This window comes from Cimex lectularius, unplaced genomic scaffold (genome assembly GCF_000648675.2).
Source record: "Cimex lectularius strain Harlan isolate CLEC.00 unplaced genomic scaffold, Clec_2.1 scaffold377, whole genome shotgun sequence".
NCBI classification, from domain to species: Eukaryota; Metazoa; Arthropoda; class Insecta; order Hemiptera; family Cimicidae; genus Cimex; species Cimex lectularius.
The window spans coordinates 214,298-224,816 of NW_019393023.1; the positions used below are offsets into that span (position 1 = coordinate 214,298).

Here is a 10,519-nt window from a genome sequence, read left to right on the forward strand (position 1 = left end):
AAATCATTTCGATTTTTTTTCTCAACTGAATTCTAGCATATTTCAAACATTGACAGAACCTCTGAATTTTGGAATATTTGCAAATGCAAAGGTATAAGTAAATAAATAAATTTACGAAATGGGTAATTTTGTTAGATAATAAATAAAAATTTATTTAAAGAACAAATCAAAAAAGTAGCAAATTTATCCAATAAATATTGTTATTGTAAAAAAAAATATATATAAGTATTTTACACATTAATTCCTTAAATTCTTTCCATTTAAATCGTATTATTTTTCTTTCATCTATGACCTGCCTACCGCCAATATTCTGACCTTACATCAATTTTTAGCTGATGGTGTGATGATCTTATAAAAGACAATTAAACATGGCTATACTCAAATGTAAACATGCTGTGACCCAAACAGCCTAATAAGACATTTATTATATTATTTGAATAAACCGGCAACATAAATATAGATAGTTTACTTTGGCTGACACATTTATTAAATTTAGTAGAAGCCGTATTTTTCTCGGCCTTACAATAATCTACTAAATTGGGACGATCTTTACCAAATTAGCGTCCAAATTATCAAAATGTATGACCATTAAGCGTATAAATATTTTCTGGACCACCCAACGTTAAAACTTATTTATTTCGAATGGTTTCTAGTCTATCAGTCATTAGTTTATTGTGTTATGAGGGAAAATCTTTTTTTTTTTTATTATTACCTTATTTACCAAAATTGCAATTACTTACAATACCATCTCCATATATTTTAGATTCTGACTTACTTGCCCATAAAAATCCTAATATGTTTCTATTTTTTGTCCACCATTCTTATCAACCAAAGACAAAACAAATTAATGCTACCATTGAGAAAACATGATTTGACTTCAAATAGCTTTAGTAACATACAGATTTTCCAAATACCAAAGAATATTAAAAATGCATAAAACCTTTAGAAACGCTTTAAAGAATTCATTAATTAATGATGTTTTTAAAATAATGCGAGTTTTGTAAAAATTTGGTTCGATCGTAGTTTATTTAAGCATTAATATTAGTGTTTTTATTATCATAAAATTTATAAGTGTACAAGTAATTATTTATTTATTTGTATTTATTTTGGTTATGTAGATAGAGTACTCAAATAGTAGTCAAATCTGATCAGTATTTTGCACTAATATTATCAGCATAAAGAATTGCTATTATTTTTAAAGATCGTTTTCCATACTATAGAAAAAGATACAAAGGTTTTGATAATGCCTTTTAGTTCAGAAAAAATAAATGTAAAATTTAATGCATAAGTTACAAAAATATTTCCGAACTATCTTATTTAAAGGAATTGGCAAACAATATTCGATGTTAAAATAATATTGAAAATTAAGATTTTTTTGTTTTCTGTGTTTTTAGACATTAGCTCGAACAAATATATCATATCTCTTATCAGTTCAATTGATAATACACGGTTCAAAAGCAGAGACCTGTGGACTCTGGAATGACCGACAAGCCTATCATAAAAATTTGTAAAGCAGCGTTTAAAATCTTTTTTAAATTTTAGTATTCTACTAGTAAATCTAACCAAAAGCAAAATTCAGTTTTTTTAATAAAAAATAACAAACAAAAACAATCATCACATACACATGTTTTTGGGGGTGTGATCTGCTATGTGATCTACCAAGGATTTCGAGAGCTTATTAAATAAAGAAGATTTTGTGAAACTTGCCAATCTCTAGGAAATTTTGTCACAGTACAGAGGATTTTTGAAAGTCATTGAAAATTGTCCAATGTTTAAATTTTATAGGTTTGAACTCGCGAAACGGCTATCATTTGAGCTGCCAGGGCCCAGTACATGACTCAATATTTACACAACCTAACGTAGATTTTAAATAACAACCTCAATTTTGATGAAAAATGCATAAGCAACAAAGAAAATCTTTTGTTTTGGTGAAATCCTTTAAAAAAATATAAATAAATAAAAAATCGTATCTTCTCGATGGAGTGAGTTAGAAAACTCGTTTTTGCTGCATTCTTCTTCATTTTCACCCTATCATACCCAATTCTTTTTTTTTTTTGCATTAAAATTCTGCACCGTGCAAACTTTATGGTTAGAAAGTTAAGTGGCCATACAGTCAAGTCTCTAAATCTGCATCCTCGAAAGTGAAAAAGTCAAATTTTTGAAAAATTAAATCTTTAGGGCTGGCAGACTGTGTATCATTTTTTAAGTCGAGGAAGCAAACGTTTCCTTTTAAATACAATGTTCCTTTTCAATAATTTCGAACAGTTACAATTTCGGTAAGTCTACTTATCTATTTGTAAACTCAAATAACTCATAAAATGAAATAGAATGCGTTAATGAATATTTACATACATATTGTACGCACGACAGAGATATGTTTTTCTACCTAGTTGTATTAGCATTGATTTGGTTGGTAACAAGTGAATGAGAGCAATTATCTCATAAGTAAAATTTATTTTTTACCGGCCGCGCAAATCGAGGGTATGCTTGAATAACATCATAACTGGTGGTACGACTGAAGCAAGTGGCCTAAATTGGTTCTAACCGTTTATGTAGTAGCGTTTCATAATGCGATAAGTATCAACAAGTCAAGATATAATTTAAAACATATTTTAAATATTAAAAAAACCTACTTATTAAGACAACTTCATTCAATTTCATTAATTGTAATTAACTGATTACAAATTGTAAAAAAAGGTTCTTACAAAAATTTAATTTATATCAAAGGAAAACCTTCAAATCGCAATCCTAACGAAATTGTAGGTACTTTTTTTACTTATCCAGTTTTGCCCCGAGGGTGCAGGAATTATCTGCCTTGTTATCACCACTTGTTACATAACTAGATATGTAATCCCCTTATAACGCCTATTAGGGAGAATTTATTTTTAAAAAATTTGAAAATTGGCTAATAGGTTTTTATAACGGTGGAAAAATTGGATATACATTTTAAAACAATACTTTTTTTTCTAGCGAATCTATATAATATGAACTACACACGTTTTAGTTTTAGTGTGATAATTCAAAATAAAAATACAACTATGTACGGAATTGAGAAAACACTACAAAAAGTAAACTGTTTTAAAGGGGCGGATAGCATAAAACCTTTACTTTTGTTTTTATCAGGTTGTGCAAGCATACGGAATGTTGGGGATGAACATTGCAAACGTGCAAAATGCATTTAATATATCAAGTGTTGTTTTCCATCATCCCCAACATTCTGAATAATGTAAAAGAAATCGCAGAAATATCACGGTTGTCAAGAGAGGAATATGTTCTTTTAAAACCGATTCCAATTTAATTTTAGAAAAACTGTGTACTAAAAGATTTATGTCGGGTTTTTTTTAGCTTTTTTGCAAGAAAATCTAGAACCTAATTGAAAACGAGAGTCAAGTATAAATTTGTAGCTAGACCTGAATATTTATAGAAAACTTCTATGATGTTTACTTTGGTCTTTTCCTTATTTAAAGACATTTTAATCAGTTATGGAGAATGCCGTACCAATAAAGTTGTGTAAGTATGAATTAATTGTACATTAAAAAAATATTGAAAAAGGCGAATATTAAGGAGAGAAAAACATAGAGTACTCTCGCCAAGCTTGCAAGATCCTTCATCAGGACTTAAAAATGTTTCTAATAAATGGCACTGCTAACAAATATAGCCGTCCACTTAAATTGTTAAAAATTATGGCTTCAACAATAATGAAATTTATGAACTTTGTTTATTAAAGTGAACGAGATCTACCACCCGACTGGCCTAAGTCTATAGGCCTAAATTTGAAGTCATAATTTGTAAAACTTTAAGTAGATTTATATTCGATAAATGTGTTACAATTAGAAATAGATTCAAAGTCCGGAGGGGATTCAATTGAAAGCTTGACGAAAGAATTGAGGATTTTTTTTTCTTTCAAATTCCTCTTATTCCTGAATTTTAATATACGATCTAAAAAGTATGAAAATACATAAAATCTAGAATAATATATGTTTATATACTTTTATGTACTCCACGTATGTAATTTAATGTATTATAGAAATGTTGAAAATCATAACAAAATTTGGCGAAATATATTTTGAGTTTGGAATTTAGCCTAATTATTTATTAATTTAATAATAAATAAATAAATTTAATTAATCGTTTATTAATTTGTATTATAAGGCTTAATTGCAAGCTCCTTTGTACAAGATGGTAGGGTTTATAGCGATATAATTTTTCTTTTTTTTTGCATCATCCCTGATTTTTAAAAAGAATTATAATAAAGCTGAAATCAATCACATCAATTTAATTTGTATATTATTTTCTCTTTTGTTTTTTATTTAGAATTTTTTTAGTAGATTTATTTATAATTATCTTTTTGTTTTATAAAATTTCAAGGGTCTTACAAGCAATACGAAGGGAATGATTGGTGCTATTTTTGTATAAAAAACAACTGTTTTGTTTGTTTGACATATTTAGAAAAATTGAGGAATATTATTAAATAAATTGTAAAATAAATTATTTTATTGAGTACTAATCATTTCTCACGAAACCGGTTTCACTTTAATTTTATGATTTGTTGAAGCCGTGAGGAGCGGTCACGTTTCTCATTTTTTTTGCCGGCGTTTCGACCTTTATTCCGGTCGTCTTCAGAGCATAAAGTGAGGTGCTATTCTTGTGGTGTCATATTGCGTTTTTAACGTCTTTAATTTTATGAAAACTCCGAAGCGAATGTTATATATATAGTCATTTTTTAGTCGTCTTGTTTGTAATAGATGATTTTTAATCGTTTTAAGAAGATTCCTACTCACAGTTAGTATTTGAGCATGAGAGTCTTAATTTTTAATAAAGATTTAGGAGTTTTTGTTTACTGGTTTTAAGTAAGAGGCAGTAGTGTCACTAATTGCGTTATAATCCATTTCTCCTTTGTCTAGCAAATTACTAGAAATGATAAATAGTGGAGTTATCATTTATATTAATTTGCTAGTCAAAGCGGAAATGGATTAGAACACAATTAATAATACTACCTCCTTTTACTTAAAATCACCCATTAAACAAGAACTTAAGTTTAAACTTTATTATATCATTATCATTATTTATCATTTCTGTCTGATTTTTTGTCCAAAAAAATTTATCTGTACAAAGAAAATGTGTAAGCGATAACATTAAGGTAGATCGGAATGGATATCTGGTGCTATTCAGTATTACTGTTCTGGGGAGAGAAAAATCATTAAATAAATCTGAAAAACACACTATTTTGTCGACCATTAATCAGTTTTCATAGAACCGGTTCTACTTTAATTTTACAAAAACTGAAACGAAAGATTTATGTTGATAGCATTTTTTTATTCGTCTTGTTTATATCTAATTTTTTTAATAAAATGATATTGAGCCTTAGAGGGAATAAGAGTAAACAAAGAGTATTGAATGGAGATTGGAATGAATGAACAGAAAACTAGTGTAGGGAAGAACGTCTTCTGAAGAGACGGGTTGCGGTTTCGACGGTGAAACCGATACTGCAAAGACTTCAATGTTGGTATAAGAGGCGTCACGTACCTGTTTTTGGCTGCTGCTGCCCTGTCGCGCTGCCTCCTGTTTTTGAACCAGTTGCCGACCTGGGTCGGTGTGAGGCCGGTCGCCTGAGCCAACTCGCGCTTCTTCGTAGGGTTTGGGTACGGGTCCTGGAGGTACCACTCCCGAAGGAGGCTCCTCGTCCGCTCTTTGAAACAATGCGTCTTCTGCTCGCCGTCCCAGATGGTCCGCGGAAGTGGGAATTTCTTCCTGACCCTGTATTTGTCGACGGGTCCGAGCGGTCGGCCTCGGAGCTTCTCGGCCTCCTGGTAGTGTGCCTCGAGCCACATGGCCTGCAGTTTCCCGTGGGAGTCCTTGGTGAACTTGTGGTGTTCCAGGATGGTGTACATTTCCCTGAAGTTGCCACTGTGGAAGGAGACGATAGCCCTAGCTCGGAGGACGGCCTCGTTTTTGTTCAGCTCGTTGATGTTCGGGTGGGCGACGGGCAGAGACCAGAGGAACCTCGCCAGACGTTCTATGTCCCCGCTCTCCTCCAAGGTTTCGCAGACGGCGGCCACTTGGGAAACGGTGAAATTGAGCGTCGGCAGAGCGAACATGGGCGACGGCAAGGCGTGCGGAGGGACAGTCGTTCCGAGACCCAGCGCCATGGCGGAGCGACATTTCCCGACTGACTGACCTCCCCCCCTCGGAACGGCCCGGCGACCTTTGCACCCCACCCCCGGGGGCTGGCCCAACCCCCCTCCGCTCCGTCGCTATGGCGACCGCCAATCAAAACACGCCTCTCCCACATACGTACTAATTATTCCTCCCCTCTCGGCACGATTCCTTTTCAACACCCCTCTCATTTCCTTATTAATTAATACTACTTCATAAAAACAACGTCTTTCCTATAATTAACTGTATTACTACTGGAAACCCTTTCCTCTCGTTTTATTACAATTCAATCTTTATTTTTAATTGACTACTATAAAATCTCCACCCAGATAAACCAAACATTGGTTTCTACGAGCTTATAAAAAAAGAGTAATACAGCAAAAGAACTAACATTATTATTATTTAACATTTTATTATCTTATTAACTTACTTGATATAAAATATACAAAAATTTACCTTACGTCCACGGAAATGGACTTCTTGAAAATCAAATGTAAACCATAAGTTAATATTTGCAAGAAATTATAAATCATTTCCAAAAATAATATCCAATTTTAACTTGCTAACAACAGGAATTCCTAAAATGATATCTGTGTATATGGTATTTTTTATTCAGATACGTGCCGAATAAGACTTCCTACGCAATGGAAATAATAGAAATAATATAAAATCCGAATTACAAAAAAATTATATCCCTTTCAATAAAATAAATAAACAAATTCAATTCTTCCAAGTAAAATAGAAAAATTTCTATTGAAATCATACAAAAAGAAACTAAATATTTTCTTTTGCCAAACTGTTAACTGTTTGATTATACAAGATGTAGACGCCACGGACTTCTCTCAAGTTACTACTCGTTATGGCGAGAGCAACTTTAGTTTTTCTAACTATTGGCAAATGAACTATTTACATTTTTATATAACAAAAACCAAAATAACAAAATTTGGTTGACTTAACAAATGTAAACAAATCCAAAATAAAAATCCCTAATCATTCGAATGCAGGGCCGCTGGATTCGAACCCTAGACCTTTACCTTACGGTGATGAGCACCATGTCAACGCCTAAACCATTGCGGCCACCGACGCCCCCCTACATTACATATTACATTATATTATTTATATATTACCTATATTATTTCATTATATTCAACTTACATACTGAGAACAGTCTACTAGAGAACTAAAAACATCGAACGAGTTAAGGAGCGAATGGGTGAGAGAAATTTATAAAACACAAACATAAACGGGAGTAGTAGTTTGCGTTTGAGGGTAAAAAATGTTGGGATTTATTTTCATTTCTTTTTATTCTTCACATACGAAACCATGGTTCCGAAGGTAAGAAGGTGGTCTTGGAAGAATCGACGAAGAGGATTGTATCGACAACAACAATATGCTGAAAAATAACTTGATCAATTTTTTTGAACTGATTACAAAAAACATTCGACCCATTTATGCAAAATAATATACGCTTGATTGTACAGTAGAATATGGCATAAGAATTTTTTTTAACGTGTTGAAATGTTGATAATAAATCAAAATAGTGCAGAATTTGAAAGTACAGAATCGCGAAGAATCGGAATTGCCAAAAGAAAATTTACTCCGATATTGATATTATTAACTTGTTGGAGTCGCGAGGAGTGGTCAAGAATGAGGTAGTTTAGAAAAACACCTTTTTCATTTTTTTGACAACGTTCCTACCTTTATTCGGGTCACCTTCAGGGTCTGGGTGAGTTACAAAACATGTTGATTGGAAAAAATACAATATAGATATAAATACAAATTTTAAAACAAATATTTCATACTAGCATAAAGTGTGGTGCTACTCTTGAGGTGCCATGATGGTTTTGTGTGAAATTCTCGTGAAACATGAAAAATAATAGTTTCATACTTTATGTGAGTATGAAAGACTTGGTTCAAAATTTATATTTATATCTGTATTGTATTTTTTCCAACCAACATATGTTTCATCCATCCTCATGTTCATCCAGACCCTGAAGGTGACCCGAATAAAGGTAGGAACGTGGTCAAAAAAATGAAAAAGGTGTTTTTGTAAACGTCCTCATTCTTGACCACTCCTCGCGACTCCAACAATTATTAAACAATCGGTCACTAAATATCACACATATGCATTGATATTATTATATTCTAACACTTCTGTTCTAAATCTATTAGTCTAAACATTCTTGTCGCCTTATTTTCTCTTTTTATATGGCATTACCATATTTATTTGTAAGGGCGCGAGGGTGGGAGTTACCGAACTTCGGTGAAAGACAAGTAACGAACATGAATGATATTCAATTGTATATACAAGCTCGTGGTTTTAAAATTGTAATTTTTAAGGAAATACATCGAAAGAAAATTGGCCACGAATGAACATTTGTAACTTGTTAACTCCCGAATAACAATGTTACATTTGTTAACGGATTGGCCAACGGCAAAAGTATTCGGACCCTCAAAGGTGAAGAAACAGTGCATCAAGTCAGTTTCTCTCGGTATAACGTAATGTTTAAACATGTTTATCTGAATAAATCGCTCGCTTTTAAATATTTACACAATGTATTAGAGAATTTTTTACCGATTTGAGGTTAAAAAAAAGGTGACAATATCGAGAGATGTAATCAAGGGTGAATCAGTCATTTTGGAATGTAGATTTTCGATACAGCTAGTTACTAAATCTTCGCAAAAATATATTTTTTATTTATATGCTATCAGATAGTTAGGAAAACGTGAAATATTTTTATGCAAATGATATTATTGTAATAAATTTTAAAGTTTTTAACATAATTTACTTAGGGTTTTTCACTTGAAAAAAGTTTCTGTCAACATGGAAAGGCATGATTTTTTACGACAACTTGGTAATTAAAACATGTTTTTATTGTGTGATTGTAATTATTGAAGAAATTGTTTATATCTTCGTGATTTTGTTTTTATTGAAAGGTGAATTAGTCATTTTGGAATAGAGATTTTCGAGCCAGCTCGTTACTAAATCTTCGCAAAAATATATTTTTTATTTATATGCTATCAGACAGGAAAACTTGAAATATTTTTATGCAAATGTTATTATTGTAATAAATTTTAAAGGTTTTAAGATAATTTACTTAGAGTTTTACACTTTATAACAGTTTTTGTCTTCATGGAAAGGCACGAATTTTTGAAGCCAACTTGGGATTTAAAAGTTGTTTTTATTGTGATTGCAATTCTTGTAGAAACTGTTTATATCTTCGTGATTTTATTGATTTCTTGTACCAAATCTTGTACTTTGTACACTATACGTTGCATCGCTATGAATCCACAGTTGTAACATTTGTTAACGAATTGGCCAACGGCACAAGTATTCACACCCTCAAAGGTGAAGAAACAGTGCATCAAGTCAGTTTCTCTAGGTATAACGTAATTTTTAAAAACGTTTATCTGAATAAATCGCTCACTTTTAAAGATTTACACAATTTATTAGAGAAATTTTACCGATGTGAGCTTTAAAAAAGGTGATAATATCGAGAGTTATTATGTTATTATTGTAAGGGTTTTCCACTTTAAAACAGTTTTTGTCTACATGAAAAGGCATGAATTTTTAAGCCAACTTGGGATTTAAAAATTGTTTTTATTGTATGATTGTAATTCTTGTATAAATTGTTTATATCTTGGTGATTTTGTTTGTTTCTTGTAAGTAATGTACCAAATCCAAGTAGGAATGCTGAAATTGAGCAATCTTCAAATGATTAGGGTTGTAGCACCAGTACACTCAATTTCACTTTTTTTGTCGCCAGGAATTCGACTCGAGGACGAGGAGAATAAATTGTGCCGGATTGCTCAACGGCGAACGCATTCCAAATCTTTGAAAGGGAAGAATGCGAAGAATGAAAAATAAAGAGGAGCAACTCTGGGGGGGTAGGTTTTCCCGTCGGAGTCGCGCAACATCCCCTCCCAGAGTGGTACGAAACGCAACACTTGTCAATACGCCGCATTCCCTGGATGTTTGGATCCGGTGGAGATGAGATTTCCTCACTTTCTCGCTCTCCATCTTTGTTGAAGGGGCTCCCGTCTCACATCGATCCCTCCCAACGTTCAAACACACCTCGCCTGCCAACACACCGCCCCTTCTCCTTTGGATACCCGGGGTGAAATCCTTACTGCCTCTTTCCACCCCTTTCCAGCCCGCAAAACAACCACAGAACCGCAACCACCGTCAATACAGTTTAGTCCACAGACCCTTCTTTTTTCAACTATAAAAAAGTTCTTCAAAAGCTTCAATTAAAAAATCACCCTTGCTATCATAACATTAAGAAAGAATATCAAATTTAAAATTCAGTATGCTTGTCGTTAAAGCCCACAGTAGAACCTACATAAAACAAATTTCAAGTCA

The 10,519-nt window shown here is 32.5% G+C and overlaps 1 protein-coding gene across 2 annotated transcripts in view; it reads right to left on the reverse strand.

The window, feature by feature from the left end:
• LOC106661268 (homeobox protein SIX6-like) overlaps positions 1-6,175 on the reverse strand; it is a 79,510-nt gene extending 73,335 nt beyond the window's left edge. For both annotated transcript variants that reach the window (XM_014384555.2, XM_014384554.2), the window contains exon 1: positions 5,527-6,175. In XM_014384555.2, coding sequence (XP_014240041.1) covers positions 5,527-6,149 — 623 coding nt within the window. In that variant the 5' untranslated portion in view covers positions 6,150-6,175. The remainder of the gene's footprint in view (positions 1-5,526) is intronic.
• Between the last annotated feature and the right edge of the window lie 4,344 nt (positions 6,176-10,519).